Here is a 20,879-nt window from a genome sequence, read left to right on the forward strand (position 1 = left end):
GTTCCCACCTGCCACTAACATGTCCCCCTGCCACTAACATGTCCCCCTGCCACTAACATGCCCACCTGCCACTAACATGTCCCCCTGCCACTAACATGTCCCCCTGCCACTAACATGCCCACCTGCCACTAACATGCCCACCTGCCACTAACATGCCCACCTGCCACTAACATGCCCACCTGCCACTAACATGCCCACCTGCCACTAACATGTCCCCCTGCCACTAACATGCCCACCTGCCACTAACATGCCCACCTGGCACTAACATGTCCACCTGGCACTAACATGTCCCCCTGCCACTAACATGTCCCCCTGCCACTAACATGTCCACCTGGCACTAACATGTCCACCTGGCACTAACATGTCCCCCTGCCACTAACATGTCCCCCTGCCACTAACATGTCCACCTGGCACTAACATGTCCACCTGCCACTAACATGTCCCCCTGCCACTAACATGCCCACCTGCCACTAACATGTCCACCTGGCACTAACATGTCCCCCTGCCACTAACATGTACCCCTGCCACTAACATGTCCACCTGGCACTAACATGTCCACCTGGCACTAACATGTCCACCTGCCACTAACATGTCCCCCTGGCACTAACATGTCCACCTGCCACTAACATGTCCACCTGTCACTAACATGTCCACCTGTCACTAACATGTCCACCTGCCACTAACATGTCCACCTGGCACTAACATGTCCACCTGGCACTAACATGTCCACTTGCCACTAACATGTCCCCCTGGCACTAACATGCCCACCTGGCACTAACATGCCCCCCTGCCACTAACATGTCCCCCTGGCACTAACATGTCCCCCTGCCACTAACATGTCCACCTGGCACTAACATGTCCCCCTGCCACTAACATGTCCACCTGGCACTAACATGTCCCCCTGCCACTAACATGTCCACCTGCCACTAACATGTCCACCTGCCACTAACATGCCCACCTGCCACTAACATGCCCACCTGCCACTAACATGCCCACCTGCCACTAACATGTCCCCCTGCCACTAACATGTCCACCTGGCACTAACATGTCCCCCCTGCCACTAACATGTCCCCCCTGCCACTAACATGCCCACCTGCCACTTACATGCCCACATGGCACTAACATGTCCACCTGCCACTAACATGTCCCCCTGCCACTAACATGTCCCCCTGCCACTAACATGTCCACCTGGCACTAACATGTCCACCTGGCACGAACATGTCCACCTGCCACTAACATGTCCACCTGCCACTAACATGTCCACCTGCCACTAACATGTCCCCCTGCCACTAACATGCGTTCTGAGTGATCCGATCAGCTCTTAGTACAGGTGAAGACACTCTCAGGCCGCATTGATATTGGATGTTAAAAACCACATTCTGAGGTTGGAGTATGACAACAGGTATGTCATTATTAATATGTTCATTAAATACACCCGAAATTCCGAACATATTTCACACCAACCGCCGATCGCTCTTTCATGAGTCATCTCAAGTTGCTGTTATGATGGATTGGATTTATACAGAGGCTTTCTCAGTACTCAAGGCGCTTTACAGAGTCCTGGTTCCATTCATTCACACAGACATACATGGTGGTGGTAAACTACGATAGTCGTCACAGCTGCCCTGGGGCAGACTGACGGAAGCGTGGCTGCTCATCAGCGCCTACGGCCCCTCCGACCACCTCCTCAAACACACAGCAGTCTTACACATTCGCACGAGCCAAGGTGGGTGAAGTGTCTTGCCCAAGGACACAATGACACAAGTAGGGCATGGCGCGGATCCGACCCTTCAGTCATTGGCCGACTCTACCAACTCTACCAACTGAGCCCCAGCTGCTATAATGATTTATGTGAGATAAGATAACAGATAACAAGTGAAATTCTCACACGACATTAACAAAAACTATTTTTACATTCAAATGTGTAGTTCATCTATATCCTAAACAGAAATGATACCCGTGTTGATTTACATAGAGAGCGGGAGGGGGGAATCAGATTACAAGAGGTCACTGAAAGCGCGTGTGGACAGGTATGCTGTGTAAACACAACCGTGTAAACAGACGTACTGAGAGCTGTCCACGTGTGATCGGATCACTCGGATCGGATGTCAATACCGGGTCAGAACACACTCCGTTAGACTTGTGCTATGCATGATAAAAATGTTATACTCCTTACAGTTTGGACACCATGCTACTAGTGCTGTGTGATATGACGATATGACAATATGTATTGTATGACGATAGAAAAACGTGTATGGTCTCCTATTTTGCTATACAGTTTCTCTTGCGGTGTCTTGAATCACGCACTCTACAAATCTGACATCGGACTCTGATTTCAGCATAACTCTAATAATAATATGACTGAATATTATTACTCACAGCTATCACATGACCGAGGGATTGACCGATATGGATTTTTTAGGGTCGATGCAGATACCGTTTTTTTTACCGATACAGACTGACGGTTTTCTTGAGCCGATATTTGGCGCCAGTTCTACTTCCCTCAATTTACATCATAAAAATGACACAATGATGATAACGAATGTTACAAGTCTTAATTTTTTTTTAAGAAAGGAACATTTATTGAACTTAAAAAAGGCATCTCCATCAACACGGAGCAGCCTGTGGACGCCTGTCTGTAAATAATGGCGGGAAAAAATATTGGTGAACGCAGCAGCCTGCATCGGCCCGATACACCTAAAATAACATCGGCCGGCTGATGTATCGGTCTATCACTAACCACTTGATCGATTGCCTCCTAATTGGGTCTTTATAATAAGTTTCTGAACATTACGATGATCTTTTATGCAATTATGAATCATTTCCACCTATCAAGTACACTCTTTCCTAGACCTTTGAGAAGCCTCTTACACACGTTCATTGCCTCTGAAATAAAGAGGTTCCCATTCTGCAAAAATGTCTTTTATTGCTGATGATGCCAGAAAACTGAAAACTGTGAGAAGCTGAGTGGATGGCAGGATTCCAGCCAGACGCAAACACAGCCCCCTCTCATCGCAGAGCATCCCATCAACGCAGCCATTATCACGCAGACCTTGAGAAACACAGTGCTCAGCAATAGCCTCGGGCTCAGTTCACAGAGCCTCACTGTAAGCAGAGCCACAGTTGTGCAGAGCAGCCGTCATGTTGTGTTGTGTTGTGAGTCAGCAAGCTTATCTTTTCTCTTCATGTTGCATGTTTGATCAAGTCGCTGGGTCAGATATTTTAACCCACAACAACGTGGCTAATGACGTTTGTTGCTTAAACCAAACTATGCTGATTGCCATCTCATTGTTTTCCTGATTAAAGGGGAACGGAGAAACAAGTGAAAGGATGTCAGGGCTTTAACCTGTTCTTCTGATAATCAATCAGCAGTGAATTTTGACCCCTGGAAGACACTCAGACACTGTCAGTCTGTCCTTTACAGAAGATACAGTAGGCTACTTTATCTATTTCCCCTCTGTCACACTAACCTCCAAACTCAATGATTAGAAGCTCATAAAAAGTCCCTGAGTCATCTTGAAATAATCATGAGGTGTCTTTGTTTCGTCTGTAAAATGTCCAAAAATAATTATAAATTGCCGGTCGCAGCTCTCAAGATGAAGTCTTTAAATAAATGTCCCAGTCCCAAATCCCAATGTTTATATTTAAAAAGCCAGGCACTTATCAACACTTTTCTCCCGATTGATTAAGCAATTAAAATGTTATCCATAAACTGCCTGGGACATACTAAGCACTGCGACGATTGTGCGTTAAAACAACTTCTGCTTACTTCTATCTGCCATAGTTCGATAAGCTTAAAGGCGAAAAGTAAGAAGAAAGAAAAGGCAATTGTTGAGTCTACACCTGTCTCATCATCTCCCACTAGACCAGCAAGGGCTTCTGATGCACGCACTTCATACATGCTTCGATAGTCCCTGCCTGAGGAAATCGCCAACTTGCCAAAACGTCTTCTTTTTTTTTACGTTATCCTTAAGAAAAAGGATTTTCCGACCTGTGACCTGGATATTATAAACACATGAGCGATAGTAAATAATTGGCAGACTTGTAGGTATGTGAAGACGTTCGAGGTGGAATATTAGAACCGACATGCACTCAGTCTGTATGTAAAATCTACCAAATTAACCACATTTGCAATATATTTGCAAGCAGTATACCTACTGTGATCATAACTGAAATATGGATGTTGGTGGAGAGCCCATCATTTTTGGCTTGCTCTCACAGGAACTAGACCTAGAATGAGACTTGATAAGCAGTGTGGGCCGCATACTTAACACGCCAAGAAGGCCTGAGGCAATGGTGCAGATTTATCACCGTACAACTCCCTCATTGCTGTCAGACACAAACAGATGCGTCTTGTTTGCTGCTATTTTAATCTTCTGAATGTCGTAAATTGCCCCTTTAATACATAATTAATTCCAATTTCCTCACTTTCTGTAATTTATGCTATGAAACACCATGAATATTTGGTGTTATGCAGCATTACTCTTGAAACTACATTGGGCGAATTAACGAAGAATGGATTGCGACCGCTGATAAAAAACAATTGTGCATTGTTGTTCATCATTTTGCATCTGATTGCAATTATCCTTGTGGCAAAGTATTAATGCTTCCTTTGCACCGAGAACAAAGTCAGTAGAATAATGACAGAGATGAAGAGAAAAGGAAGAGTTCAGATTGTGAGCTAGAGGTCCTTACTGATCATTTCCTGATTTCAACCAAATTGGCATTACGGCGATGTCCACAGGGCTGCGACTCGTCCAAAATGACACTGAAATTCAAATCATACGGACACGATGAATCACGATGTAGGGCTCAGTGGTCGATGACTGGCGTCCATCGGCCCAACCTTACCACCAACTCTATGAAGACATTCATTTCAGAACTGTGTGGGGCCGTTAGCACTGATCTTTGGGAATTGGACTTTTTTGCAGTGAGACGCAATTTTCCTAGAAAGGCGCCAACTTTGCACCAAATGCATGCATATTACCGCACAGGTACACCGAGACGTTACTTTGTGGGTGCTTTGCTAGTCAGTTTCTTTTTGTCTCATTTGTGCAGGTTTAGTGGCTGCAAAAGCTGCACAATCCTTCTGTGAATTTGCTTGCATGTACTCTGGAAAGAAGCCTCACGCTGTGTGTTCAGTCCCTGTTTTCATGTAGTCTGTAGCTCAGTGTGTCCAACCCTCATTACTCAATTGCTCTCTAATCCTTTGATCCACATGAGCTGGAAAATCATAAAGTTGTGACAAACAGAGCAAAGTAAAGTAGAGCAAGTCTCTCGTGTGCAACCTTTCTGGATCATAAGTGATTAGCAATGCTTGACATGAGATATGGGGCTCCAGCATGTAGGCCACAGGTTTGTATAGTAAAACTACATTCCTGTGGGAGTATAAACAGCTGATATTTGAGCGTCAGAACTCAGTGTGTTGACTAGATATCTTAGAAATAAGAAGACGTTGCAGTAGCACAAAGGACTTGTGCAGCCAGTGTACAGTGTTAGCTACTACTACTTTGGGTGTTAAGAAGCTATTTCCTGGTATTACCAGTTGAGTTTAGAGTAGTTTGATTGGCATTGGATTGATTTGGATTGTTTTATCACACTTAATCTAATCAGAAGAAGTGAGAGCGGAGCAAAGGTGAACCAGGTGTAAACATAACAGGCACATTAAGTAAATCAAATCCATACCCTTCCCTACGTATGCCCTGACCATTTACACCATTATTTACTCAAGAACCGATTGCACACATACACTAGATACCATGTAGCTTATCTTTTTAAAATCTTTTGATCTCTACAAATCATGCCTGGATAGTCTTAACAAGGGCGTAGCAGTCAGTGCTGAAAGATAATCTAAATCTCAAATTGAATCAAATCATGGCCTTAAAATTGAAAGTCAAATGTAATTGTGACACCCCTATTATTTACATTGATAAGTCAATCCATCAATTCAAACTAGTATCCATCATAAGTCACCAGAGTATAAAGTGATGTTGAGGTTTTTGGTTTGTTTGACAAACTATAAAATATAGGCGTCTAATTAAAAAGTATGAATCTAGAAAAACAAAAGCAACCAAGTTCCAGTGGTATGTTCAGTATTTTAACTGGATAATTGACTTTAACAGCTTAAATGGACCTTATTTGTATATTAACCTTTGACCCTTTTTGCCAAAATGATGTCTGTATTATTCTTATTTATTATTCTTTACCATTCGATCCGATTTTGATTCTGTAGAGTAGCTTCTGATAATTGTCAAACTATACTGTGTGCAATATTTGCACTGGTAAAGAACAAACTGACTCCAACGGAAATTAAGAAACGATAGTAGGTGCTAATGTTATTACTATTAAAATTACTCAATGAACAGGCTCTGCACAAAAAAGCTCTGCACAGAAAATGGTAAAAGGATGACTGGAAGTCGACCTCTAAAAGCCGCCGGCTGGAAGTGTTTTCTGGCAAAGCACTGACAACACCAAGGGGTAGGGTTAGGGTTAAGGGTTAGACATGATATCCACTTGGTCAGGATTAGAAAAAAGGCCGTGGTTTGGTTAAGTACATCCATGACATAACTCAATTGCTGGGACTCGCTTCGGCCGCCATTGTGTTTGCAGAAACTGTGTTTGGGCCTCCATACGATGCGAATCACACATTGGCGTTGCCCACAGCGCCCCCACTAGACTAGGGCTTCATTACAACAGAAACAATCAATTTCAGGATTTTCTGAATCCATTTTGTATTGGAAAATTGCAATGCATTGATAAATTGATATTTTTCCCCACCCCTAGACTGCAGACACATAATTCTAGTGTTTCACTTAACTACAGAACGAATCTGGATTATTGTGTTGTTTGTAGGTGTGGAAGCCGTCAGATGAATTACGGGGCTGTACAGGGCGGCCCGTAGGTGTGGGTGGGTGTAACTATGAATATGACTTTGGGGCCGTGCTGGAAAATATCAGTCCAACTCAGTTCAACCTTGTCGTGGGCAGCTAAATGTTAAAATGACCTGCTTTGAAACGATCCCACTTTGTCATCAGCCTTTAAAAAGACAGACGTGGAAAGTTACTATTTCTCACTTTCTGTGCCTCTTTCTGTGTCTCTCCACCTTCTCTTCTTCTTCTCTCTCTGTGCACTGATGACATGACAGGGCATGGGTGGGGCTTCCCTGTTCTTTTGATGTGCCAAAGGGCAGGGCTCCGCTCCGCCGCCAAAAATGGAAACAATGTGGAGGAACAGAAAGGCCTTGTGCTGCTCTGTTTCGGATTTTACCTCCAGTCTGACTCAAATGTTTTCAATGTTTTCTTTAAAAACTCCAGCACGTTTGATTCAAAACAAGATAATGACTTTTGGATTAAAGTTTGTGTGTGTTGACATCCACATTTACTGCTGAACGGAGTACAAACTGTTGCCCTTTTTATACTGTACACACGCCTTAAGGATAAATCCTGACTCAAAATGGATGTAAATGCCTCCAAACATGTGTACTAAATTTCAGCTTCATGCACTTTCTCGAGCAGCTTGTCCTTTTCTCTCCACTCCTTTCCATTGGACGGCCGTAAGTGTTAAATAACGTCATGTAAACTTGCATTTCTGCAGGTGAGATGGGAGGAAGTTGCATTAAAATTCACAAAAACATATCAGTCGACCATCCCTCTTGAAACTATATGTCCTCCAGTTAAACCTTCCTTTGATATCTATGTTAATTAAATGTTGGCACATGTTTAGTGCAGCTGGCTGAGTAAAAACTGTTTTTATACTGTACCTTTAACTCTCTGCCAGACTGAATCTGAGCCCTGTTTCACAACAAAGGATTAGTGGAAACTCTGGCTCAGTTACCGTGGTTACTGACTGTGTGAACCTAACACGCTCGCTGGCACGTTTTCCTCGACAAACCCTCTGTCGTTTCTCTGTCTCCTCCCTTTTACACAGCCACACACACTGTTTCATGTCCTCATTGATTTAGTCCGTATCAAAGCACATTCATTAGTGGGGGTTCACTGTATGTCAGACTCATTTCCAGAATTTTGTCCTTTTTATTACGATTTATTATTAGTTAGAACAGCTGAAGATCGACAGGCAACGGTGGAGAGCGAGAGTGGATCACATGCAGCAAAGGGCCGCAGGTCAGAATCGAACCTGGGCCCATTTAGCCACTGCTCGCTCTACCACTGAGCCAGCGGGCACCCTGTCTAGTCAATTCGAACAGTGTTTTTCGCTCTCACATTCAGATATTGACCACAACTGAGAATGAAACATCTGTATCTGCTCTGAATCAGATAGATGTGCTACTCCGCATACACTGAACAGTGTCTGATGTGTAACGTCAGTAGATTGGCTGCTCTCACCTGCGTGATGCCGTCACATGCTCCACACTGATACGAGGTTCGAAGAGAGAAGGGGCACGATGTCTTCGATATGGTCATTAAAAAAACGTTGTAGCCTTAAAAAAATGCAGTATCTATCCAGCCCTGCACACTGCACTTACACTTACTGCACACTGTACCTTTACGGGTTCCTGCTTCATACTCCTCCTGTCTGTCCTCCTTCTCCTCTTCATCCTTTTCCTCCTCCTCATCACCATCATGACTGGAGGCACTCTGTGTCCCCTGTGCAATCATGTAATACAGCCATGATCGTAACTGACATCTGAAATATGACCGCCGGCCGGTTCGGCCCCGGACCGGCCGTTCGGGAAATTTACAATTGCTTTCATTAGTGGGTCATATGATCAATCACCACTCTTTGATGGAAACTTAACGGACAGTTAACTAGAGGAAAATCTTACGGATTATAACTTTAATATCGCTACGTCCACTGGAGTCGAATTGTGTGCTCAACAAAAAGGAGAGACTTTTCTATTCAGGTGACGTCCTGAAGAAAAAAGAAAACTGTCTCTAAAGACGTTACGGGGCAAATCGGGAAGTCCAAAATAAAGTGTAAGGATAAAATTGAAAGTCAGTAATGCAGCGGAGATCTTAGAGCTGCCCGCCAGCTCATCCGAGTAAATGGTGAGGACGATAGCAACTTGGCAAACTGTTATACTTCATGTTTCTTTTGGTTTGAAAGGTCTGATTTTATGAATAATATTTCCATGTTGCGGGAATCTCTGTCCCCACAGAATGATCTTGTGGTATCACAGGAGAATGTCAGAAATCTACTTTAGGGGGTAGATATACGTAGGTTTGCTGAAGTCAGGTCACCACTCTGTTACACTGGCTGAGAGGGGACCAGGGTACGATGCTGCTGTTTCCATTCAAATGTATTCAAACTATATTGTCCCAGGGAAATTGTGCTTGTCACAGGGCTCATAGTGAAAAGAAGAAACACACAACATGCTGTCGAAGCACACTGGAAGAAAAAAGGGCTTTCAACAACACATTTATTTTCTTCAAGTGCGATCACACCAGCACAAGCAGTTCGATAGTGGAATAATAGTAGTTCTTGGGAGGAATCCTCTTAACATTAAGATTGTGTGTATTGTTTCCATAGCACAACGGGTACCTTGTTCTGGAGCCACATTGATTTCAGTTGCAGGAAAGCCAAGTCAAATTAGAAATATTCTAAATTACTATTTTATGGGTTATGTTTGTAATTTATTGGAATTTGAAGGAGCTGTTCTCTTGGGGATAGACTGGCGTCCTGTCCAGGGTGGACCCCGCCTCACGCCCGATGTCAGCTGGGATCGGCTCTAGCCCCCCACAACCCCGACAGGGACAAGCGGTTCAAGATGAATGAATGAATGTTCTCTTGGGTGGGATGGAATTAGGCAACGATCATGCGGTGCCACCAGCACAGTCATCAGTTGTGTGCCTCGACGTCATTGAGTGTTTCAGCCTCTTACCACAAGACGCCCTCTGCCAAGGTTGACCCACCGCAGGACCTGGGTGTGTGTTGCACGGTAGCACTGCAGTCTGCTGTAGTGGAAGGTTCTTTGATTGCTTTTTGTCGGGCCTGCCCTCTGATCCCTACTTCCTTCAGGAGCCTTTTGGCTGACTTGGCTACAAAGCCCCTACAGCCCACCTCTGCTTGCCACACCTCCGCATTCCAGCCCCGCCCCTCTACTACAGCTGCTAAGTCGGTATACCGCAGCGTCTTCCATTCAAATGCCTGCTGATGGCATCCTCTCATGGGGTAACTAATCAACCTAAATTAGGTATCTTTAACATAAACATGAGTCCCACTTTAACAAGGGTATACCTATACTAGGCTAATACTAATATATGACTGCAGACTGTACAATTCATACCTATTAGTCACCAAAATCTAGTCTAGTTCTGTCTTTCCAGCTCAGTACAAAAGAGCACTCAGATCCCCTCGACTGACCTCTCTACTGGCTGCAGTCCATCCTCCTCTTATCTCTCTCCCTCTCTCTTTTCCTCTCTCTCTCTCTCTCTCTCTCTCTCTCTCTCTCTCTCTCTCTCTCTCTCTCTCTCTCTCTCTCTCTCTCTCTCTCTCTCTCTCTCTCTCTCTCTCTCTCTCTCTCTCTGACACATGAATTGTATTGGGGGTGTGGCTGAAAAGGGAGGCCAGGATTTCCAAACAGCTGTGACATAGTTGGACTGTGAGTCTCACACACTGGGCTTCCTTTGACACAGAGAAACACACACACACACACACACACACACACACACACACACACACACACACACACACACACACACACACACACGCCAATATAGGGTGGGAGGTGCTGCTTGGTTTTTCCCTGGTCGGTCTTCCCATTTGTTCTTTAAAGGATATCCTCGGTGTTAGCTTTATCCCCCTGAACACCATAGAAGAAATCAGCGATGATTGGTAAAAGAAAGAAAGGAAGTTTAGGTGTGGGTCGTTATAATAACATGGACATGTATCTGTTCTGTGAGACGAGCGAATGGTAGCAGTCACAGTGCTTCTTAACCCTCTCTGTGTGAGCCCAGAATGTATGGTGACAGGTGGGGGGCGGGGCCCTTTTGGACGGCGCCCTCCCGTACTGTACGGTAGGCTACACCGCGGCTAACACAAGCACTATGCAAAGACACCTGCAGCATCACCACAGCTCTCTGCTAAAATCAACTGCGCCGGTATAGAAAATATTAGTTAGAAATAGTGTTAAAATATCGTCTCGTCTCATGAGCTGAGGGTCTCATCACACTCCAACTGAGTTAGTGTGTGTGTGTGTGTGTGTGTGTGTGTGTGTGTGTGTGTGTGTGTGTGTGCGTGCGTATGCGTGTCTGTTTGTGTCTGTGTGTGTGTGTGTGTGTGTGTGTGTCGTGATGTCCCACACTGCTTCCGTACAGCAGCTGTCAGTGGCAGATGTCTGTGTCGTGTATTTCGCCACTCTCAGGATATTTCTGATGGTGTGAATTTTCAACAATGTCGCCCATCAGCATGAATATAGAGAAACATTGACAGGAATGTATTGAAACATTTTAAACTGCTTAATAAGGGCATGGCAAATCATTCTCCATCTCAGCTGATTTAAATCTTGAAGCATTTAAATGGATTTGAACTGTCTCGTGATGCATCGATACAGCCCTAATATTGACATATCTCATTATCAGTGTCAAGAGGCCTTATCTCATCTCATCTCATCTTCATCCGCTTATCCGGGTTCGGGTCGCGGGGGCAGCAGCTTTAGCAGGGGACCCCAAACTTCCCTTTCCCGGGCCACATTAACCAGCTCTAACTGGGGGATCCCGAGGCGTTCCCAGGCCTGTGTGGAGATCTAATCTCTCCACCTGGTCCTGGGTCTTCCCTGAGGCCTCCTCCCAGCTGGACGTGCCTGGAACACCTCCCTAGGGAGGCGCCCAGGGTTCATTCTTACTAGATGATCCTGAACCACCTCAACTGGCTCCTTTCAACGCAAAGGAGCAGCGGCTCCACTCCGAGTTCCTCACGGATGCTGAACTTCTCCCCCTCTCTCTAAGGGAGACTCCAGCCCCCCTCCTGAGAAAACCCATTTCGGCTGCTTTTTTTGCTTTGTGAGCCATTGGGTCAGACTTGTAAGAAAATCTGGAAGCTAAGCGTTTTCAGCTGCTAAGTGCACATGGAAGGAAGGAATGACCTTTAGAAACCTTTGTCCTTCTTCACCTTAAAAAAAAGCAGTACCATTGTTGCTCTAAAAGCCGAGAAACGTTCCCAGGTCTTTTGAGGAAATGAATCAGTTTCCTTGCTTTGTCACTGGACGCTATAATGCCGTCTGTTATTCTTATTGAATACGATGTAAAGGAACACAACTTATTTATATAAAACATCTCCCTCGGTCTCCTTTATGGCCTTTCTCCTGTTTTATCCACTTTGTTTCTCCTTCTGCTCATCTAGTTAGTGTTTCATACCCAGTTTGGTCTATTACGCTGAGTCATGTCGGCTGCTTTGTTAGTGTCTCTGTCTCCGTTGCGTACCCTACAACAGGAGAAAATAGTTTTTCTGCAGCTGCCAGTTTTATTGGACGGATGAGTCATTATTTCCTCCCTTTACTCTGTTTTTCCACCTCCTTTGCTTTGTTGTGACTTTGCCACAGATGCAGCTGCTGGAGCTGCCGGCTGTGTTTAGTGCAGGTACCAACCAAAGAGAACACTTCACAGCCACATGTGTAAACATACAGTAGACAACCAACACTGTAGATGTCCCATTAATATGTTACATTCCAGTAACTTGGACCTCTCTGTCCTAAAGACTCAGGTGGCTTGGCTGGGAACCGGAGGGTCACTGGTTCGAGTCCCTGTGTGGACCATGAATGAAGCGTGGACTGGTGGCTGGAGAGGTGCCAGTTCATCTGGCAGCCCCCTCGCTCTAACATCTCTCCACTAGTTGCATGTATATAGGTCCTGTCTGTGCATGTGTGTGTATTTCGGGCCTGTGTGTGTGTGTAACATGAAAAAAAAAATAGAGTGAAAATTGAATTTCCCCATTGTACCAATCAACAGACTGCAGTAGCTCCTCCTTTTAGTGTCGGATCAGTGTGCTAGGTGCCTCAACAGAGGGGTAATGAAAGAAAAACGAGACAGAATGGAGCGGTTCTATTGGTACCATCCACAACTGTTGACAACTGAAACACAAAAAGAAATGTTCTAATGTGTAATAAACTGAACTGAACTGTTAGTTAGTCGGTAGGAACGAGGCCGATTGTCCAGGAAATGCAAAACAGTGAGTGAGGAAGAACTCCTACACAGTCTATTTACTTATTCATGCATTTAGAGACTAAAGCCTTCCTGGAACCGCACCTCCTTTCAAACAGTTCGTTTAGTGTACCCAAAAAACTGTCAACCCTCATGTTATCTCAATTAAGGAAAAGGATGCCATGGAGGGATTCCTGGGACAGATAGACTTGTCATCATATTTTGTCTGGCTCTGACTTTTGACCCCCTTGGGTATCTTTGTACAATAGTCTATATATTTATACATTTCATTTGATTGGCTTTTTGGAAGTGTAATCTAGAGTTTAACGCTTGAAACACAAAAAGACAGTCCATCACAGAATGAGGTGAGATCGGATGAAACAAAGAATTGACACTGCAGATTGTAGTAATTGTTGCAAACTGCAGTGCCTCAACTTAAGTCACACATTCAAGAGTGAAAGGAAGCAACAGAAATTTTACCTAATTTGACTGAAATAACTGAGGACTTTGATTGAAATTCTGTATGACTTGAAATCCTGACTCTAACTCTTGCCTTCCTATCTGTTATTCCAGGTCCATTATCCAGATGTGGAGAGAGTGGAGTGGCTGAATAAGGTACACACGCGCATTCATTCATTTTATCTTTCTTTTCTCTCGCGCTGCTGTGCTCTACATCAGGCGATGTTAGCCTGTTAGCTTGTCACACACATAGGGTATATAAATAGGATAAGAATCTGGAGCTCTGCTGGACCCTGACCCAGTGCTACCACTTCCCTGTAGAAAGAGACTAAGGGAGATGGAGAGACTAAGGGCGCACTCACACTGTCCTTCCGCACCGGGCCAAAACAGGTTTTTCGGGTCAAGCCTAGTGCGTTTGACCAGTGTGAGTGCAACCGCTCCACGCATAACTGCGGCCAGCTGCCCGTCTGAGAGAGGTGGGCTTTTGTAGAGCGCGTTTGCACATGTACGAGCACGAGCGTGCGCACGTGTACGAGCACCAGCACGACGCCTACGGCGGTTCTGACGTCATTTCTGTGCGCCTGTTCGGACATAGAAAATAGAAGGAGGGACCATGCGTGGACATTTAACAACTTCAACAATGGCGGCGAAAGGTTCACGTTGGTGTGATGCGGAGGTGGAGTGTTTACTGCAGATTTGGTCGATGAAAAGATTCAAAAACAGTCGACAAGACGCACAAAAACTCAGAGGTCTACGGAAAGATTTGGAAACAAAACGACGCATCGCGATGACGTCAATCAATGCTTGTGACGTGTTACGACGTGATGACGTATGGACAGCAAGAAGCATTTGCGCGAGGCCCAGGTAGTGGGAGTACAAACGGGCTGGCCAGCGGGGGGAGAGGGAGGGGGGACAAGTACCCTAAAACCTGGGGCGTGGTGTGGAAGGACAGTGTAAGTGCGCCCTGATACAGAGAGAGAGAGAGAGAGAGATTGTATCACACACTGTAAATGTTCAAGTTGACTTCCACTAAGAAATTATTGGATGTTGATGAACAATTTTTTAATGTCCAAACTTGACGTAGTGGTTTTCACGTTGCATTTGTCAGAGGTCCTGATTTAAAGAGGCAATAAGAAGGAGTTATGCCCCTCCAAAGCACAGAATTGTCATCATTTATCATTGAGGGGTTGATAGGTGATAACTCGAGCTGACTGGCATTTTATACTGAGCAGCCACTGAAGATAAAGTGCTGTGAGCGACCGTGAGAGCTTTAATGCCTCACTTTTAGCTTGGTGATATCAGAGGAATACTTTTCTCTCTTTCAAAGTCGACGAGGTTTCGATGTAAAATTCCCCTTTCAAGACAAGCCCTCAAACCATTGCTTGTGACTCGTCAGCTTATTAGTTACAGTTGATTGCACCTCAGTGGAAGGGGTTGAAGGTATGTGATGGATTGGGGATGTGGCAGGACTGAGTCAGTGTAGGTGCAGAAAGTCTTTGTTTTAACTCCCTCTGATTTCCAGTCAGGATTCAATAAAATCCTTCTGTATTTTCACACATACACAACAGCATAAAACCTTGTTATTGGGGATGGGAATTAAGAACCAGTTCAAGTTGAGAATCCGTAACAAATTGGAGTCAGAACTTGAATCGAATGCCTCTGAGCTTATCAGTTCCTTTTATCAATGCTGCATGCTTTTCTGACAGTTCAATGCAATACGATGTGTCTATGCTGCTGGAAACTTGCAACAAGAAGGAGTCGGACAGGAAGAAACGGTCCAAAGAGTGGCGTTATAATAACATCAGCTCCGTGCGGGCAGGCCAAGCAGGATATCTGTGTGAATATTCTCTCATTTCATCTACACTGTGTTCAGATTCTGATAAAACAGTTGTGATGATGCTGAAAATTGAGCTACTTACAGTTTAATGGCGAGAAGAACAAAATGGCCGCCATGCCATTAAGGAACATGAACAAAACATGCATCGTGTTTCCCTATATCAAGAGTAGAATCCATGATGTAAATCTCCGGGGAAATCTCCGAGGTCTATGGAAAGATTTGTAAACAAAGCCACGCATCGCGATGACGTCATCAATGCCTGTGACGTGTTACGGTGTGATGACGTATGGACAGGCAAGAAGCATGACATTTTGTTGTACTATGTGCAAAGACAATAAGAAGATTTTGATTCTGAGATTCTGATAAAGGACAAAACAAACAAACACCATCCTGCAAAAACAATAGTTCTCTGCTTGGGCCCTAATAAGTGAAAAATTAAATTAAAAACACACAAAATGAACAAAAGAACAACTGAAAAAAGTATATTTTCAACTTAAAGTATACCTTAAAATAATATTTAATGAAAATAAAGTATGAAAGTAAAGACGAGGGGGGATTTTGAATAAAGAAGTGAACAAAAATAAATAAAAGTTCTCATGCTGTGTGTAAATCTCAGCATGCTCACAGTGACAATACTGATTTGTAGTAGGTATAATGTAGGACTTAAGAACCACAACAAACCACAAAGTTCTGAACAACAGGGAACAGTGCTCAGTACAGTCAGAACAGAACGATCAGCTCCTCAGTGCTCTTTCACAAACACAAACAGCTGACAGACCACACCCCAAAAAGTGGCATGTCAGGTGAGAACATTCCTGCCTGTTGGCTCACGTATCCCTGCCGTCTCGTCTCGTCTCTCACCTCAGCCTGCAAATATTCTTCAAAGCTTTCTCCGGGTCACTGAGCAGCAGACTAAACCCTCTGAACTCACAGTGCCAGCGTGTGGCTGTGGCACACACAGATACATGAATAATGCCCATGATGTTTCTTCAAACTGTATTACTCCACAGTATACAGTATGGCTTTAGTTCGTGGCTGTTTTACATTGGTTATTGTTGCATAAGTCTCTCATGCACTCATTGTGTCTGTCTCATAATCATGCAGCTGCCCGTTTCTCATTTAACAGCATTAAAATATTGCAACACCACCTCTAGTGTCTCTAACTGATGAAATACCAGATGATTCCCTGTCTCCCACAATTAAGAAGAGAAATATTCCTCCTTGGAGTTGAGTGTATTAGAAGTCCCTCTCCAACACACAACAGGGGTTTATCAACAACTAACAATGATACCAAGGATGTGGCACCTGAAACACGTCTTAACCCCATCACTTGGGATTCAGACTTATGTTTGTCTAATTCTCTCTCTCTCTCTCTCTCTCTCCCTCTCTCCCTCTCCCTCTCTCTCTCTCTCCCTCTCTCCCTCTCCCTCTCTCTCTCTCTGCCTCAGACGGTGAAGCAGATGTGGCCGTTCATCTGCCAGTTTGTGGACAAGCTGTTCAGAGAGAGCATTGAGCCGGCGGTGAAGGGCGCCAACCCTCATCTCAGCTCCTTCTGCTTCACCAAGATCGACATGGGCGACAAGGTGACGACATAACAACACCGAGGCTGCCACGATGATGTAATGGGGATAGTTTGGATTTTTTTGAAGTGTGGCTGTATGAGGCACACGGTCCCAGTTTGGAGAAGCAGACAGGAGCACTGACATGGAAGCTTAGAAATATACTGCTGTGGTCGGGGACGCAGCTACACATATTTTAGATACTTAAGTGTGCGCTATATTTAGACTATTTTCACCTCTTTATATTCTGTCAGACAGCCCTCTCCAGCAGGGAGCTGAAGCTGTTATATTGATCTCTACAAAGCCACCAGACTCCTTTGACAATGATATCAATTTTACCGGGCAGAAAATGGGAGTTGCTGGTCTACAGCTTTAGTTTCCCATCAGAAAGGGCTGTCTGGCAGTGAGGGAAAGCAATAAAAACATTAAAAAAGGAAACACTTAAACTGATATTGAATATTTTAGATGGTGATGATTAATGTGTGGTCCTGTCAACAGCAGTACATTGCCTAATACGGCCCCATTACAAAAGATCCAAAGTTATCCTTTAGTACATACAGTACTAGCAGTTAATTAATAGTTTGACACTTTAGTTTATTGACACTTCTTTGCCATCCTCAAAGTAATTTCAGTCAAAAACAACTGGACTGGTTGTTTGTCTAGGAAGACGTTTCACCTCTCATCCAAGAGGCTTCATCAGTTCATGTACGCATCTGACCAGGCTGGACCAGGACCAGGACCAGGCTGGGACTGGTATGAAGCCTCTTGGATGAGAGGTGAAACGTCTTCCTAGACAAATAACCAAGTCCAGTTGCTTTTGACTGAAATTGCTATGAGGCTAACGATGACCTGGACACATGAGAACATTCCCAGGCTTATGACACTTCTTTGTGTTTTAGCACTTTTCCAGGTGGCAACAACAAAAGCAAAAAGTAAATATGATATACTTCAGTACAATTAGGAAAATGTCTTATAAAAGTATTACGAAGTATCTGTTGTCTGTATGTACTGGGTCAAAACATGCAAAATTACCAGTGTGGTTCATTAATACAGTTCATAGCTCATAGCTTCTGTAGTGTGTATGTGTTTAGATCTGTTATTGGACTGTTAGTGGTGTGTATTTTTCTCATCTTCATCGCTATTGAACTGAGTTCTCTACTCTGTCTTTTTCTGTGATGTAACACATCCCTCCTCAGTTTGTCCCAGGTTGTCCTTTGTTTGCCTTGTTCTGCTCACATTTCAGAGCAGAACATCATGCTGTGTGTAGGTAAGGTTGTAGATTTGAGAGATTTTCTCACTTGTACCCATTTTTGCCATATCTGTGTCAACTGCAGCCACTGAGGGTGAACGGGGTCAAAGTTTACACGGAGAATGTGGACAAGAGGCAGGTCATCATGGATCTGCAGATCAGGTACACGGTCATCGTCTCACACTCACAAACTCATGGCTTTACTGCAGATCAGATATAGTTCATGAAAGATAAGGCTGATGATATTCCATATTTCTCTTACTGTCAACAATCCCATGAGAAGACCTAAGGCAACAATGATGTGCAGTGAAAGTAGAGCAAATACAGTAGTTTCTTACGCTGTTATCAGGCCAGGGCCATTAAGTGGGGAGGCCCCTTGACTGACTGACTGACAGACACACACACACACACACAGACACAGACAAATAGACAAAATGCTTCTCTGGTAGTTCCTGCAGCAGGTGTCTCTAGGACCACACATACACACACAGACTCACAAAGGTCAAACAACCCCAAGTATCGCTGTCGAGGCTGGTAATCAAATGCAGAGTTATTTTATTTCTTAATTGAATTTACAGAATGGCCTAACATTGATATCGGTATAATTTGAAACACGCTCAGTTCCAGTATCACAATAAATTCGTTTTTCCTAAAATTTCAATATAAATGCTTCGGAGGGGTAAAACATTGGTGGGGCAACTACATGCCAGCTATTACTTCACTCTTAACTTAATTACTAGGACATATTTCAAATGGTACTTTGACTTTTTTAATACTGTAGTATAACAGAATCCTAAATATGAATAACTTTGATAAAACCAAGAGACGGGTGTTGCAGCACAGCGTTCCCATTTCAGCTGAGCGTGAGACTCTGTCCTGCGTTATGCTGTCATCTACTGTCTCATTCCTCTCCTCCCCTCACACACACACAAACACACACACACAAACACACACACCGAGTGGTGCAGGCTCTGCAGCGGTGCAGAGACAAAGTCGTAATGGCAACTTGGCACAACACGTTAGACTGCATTGTTTCAAAATTGGTAGGCTGATATAAATGCTCTGTCAGGATTAAGATATGAGCGGAGGAAGTCCGCTAGCAGCCAGGTTCATTTATATGGAAAAACTTCCAACATCCAACTCCTTCTCCATCGGAGAAATGTCTGGCTGAGTTGTTCTATCCGAGCCACCTTCGTAGAGGTCTGTGTGGTGGTACCGCAGTAGCCTGGGGTCGTTTAAGGGCGGCAGTAGCTCAGTCCATTGGTGACTTGGCTGGGAACTGGAGGGTCGCTGGTTTGAGTCCCTGTGTGGACCATGAATGGAGCGTGGACTGGTGGCTGGAGAGGTGCCAGTTCATCTCCTGGGCACTGCCGATGTGCTGTTGAGCAAGGCACCGAACCCCCAACTGCTCGGGGCGCTGGTCACGGGCAGCCCCCTCGCTCTAACATCTCTCCATTAGTTACATGTATATAGGTCCTGTCTGTGCATGTGTGTGTATTTCGGGCCTGTGTGTGTAACATGAAATTCTTCTTCTTCTTCTTCTTCTTCTTCTTCTTCTTCTTCTTCTTCTTCTTCTTCTTCTTCTTCTTCTTCTTCTTCTTCTTCTTCTTCTTCTTCTTCTTCTTCTTCTTCTTCTTCTTCTCCTTCTTCTTCTTCTTCTTCTTCTTCATCTTCATCTTCATCTTCTTCTTCTTCTTCTTCTTCTTGCATTTGAATTCAGGTAAACATTGAATGAAATTTACAGAACGATTACTGAATACTAAATTATATATACCGCGGTATAAGGCTTTGGCCATATGGCCCGTCCCGATATGAACATTTAATATAATATTTACCTCTTCATTAGTCACTGTTGGGCTACTACTGATGAAAACACTAAGATTACATTAACATTAACCAGTTACCAGTGCGTTCCCTTCTTACTTCCCTCACTTTCACATCATAACATTGATCTTCTGATTGTTTTTTTTCTTCCTTTCAGTTTTGTCGGGAATACAGAAATCGACGTGGACATCAAGAAATACTATTGCAGAGCTGGAATCAAAAGCATACAGGTACATACTGCAGTGTGGATGTACAACGTTGAGTGCTATCCGTACTTTTCATGCCATGTCATGGTGCAGGTTTGTTTTCCCAGGGTCACGTAGAGCACACAATGCAAACAGTACCAGTAACTGAATCGTCTGTTGGCAGAAAATGAACGGTCAATAGTTCTGACAGTTCATGATTCTTTGTTATTCATCATCAGGCAACAATGAGAAATTTTGGGTCTCCGGTGTAAACAATCGAGCAAACTTTGAAAAGACGTTTTCCTATCATCATACAATACGTATCGTCATATCACACAGCCCTATTTTTAAATATTAATAATCAGTCAATCACAAAAGCAATCAACAGGTTTACTGGTAATGAAAGTATTCGTGTGTTACTGCCCGAGTTAGACATCCTCATACTACTCCAACTCTATGCAAACTGTTATTCAGTGTTGGAAAATAAACATTACCGTATTTTTCGGATTACAAGTCGCAGTTTTTTTCATAGTTTGGCCGGGGGTGCGACTTATACTCTGGAGCGACTTACTGTATGTGTGAAATTATTAACACATTACCGTAAAATATCAAATAATAGCCCGGGCTATTATTTATGTCAGTCACGTAAGAGACTGGGCGTATATCAGCAAT

At 44.0% G+C, this 20,879-nt stretch overlaps 1 protein-coding gene across 3 annotated transcripts in view; it reads left to right on the forward strand.

The window, feature by feature from the left end:
* esyt2a (extended synaptotagmin-like protein 2a) overlaps positions 1-20,879 on the forward strand; it is a 58,220-nt gene that overhangs the window by 4,170 nt on the left and 33,171 nt on the right. For all 3 annotated transcript variants that reach the window (XM_083928432.1, XM_083928434.1, XM_083928433.1), the window contains exons 3-6: positions 13,668-13,709; positions 16,839-16,973; positions 18,284-18,360; positions 20,180-20,252. In XM_083928432.1, coding sequence (XP_083784558.1) covers positions 13,668-13,709; positions 16,839-16,973; positions 18,284-18,360; positions 20,180-20,252 — 327 coding nt within the window. The remainder of the gene's footprint in view (positions 1-13,667; positions 13,710-16,838; positions 16,974-18,283; positions 18,361-20,179; positions 20,253-20,879) is intronic.

Source organism: Echiichthys vipera (genome assembly GCF_963691815.1).
Source record: "Echiichthys vipera genome assembly, chromosome: 15".
Classification (NCBI taxonomy): Eukaryota; Metazoa; Chordata; class Actinopteri; order Perciformes; family Trachinidae; genus Echiichthys; species Echiichthys vipera.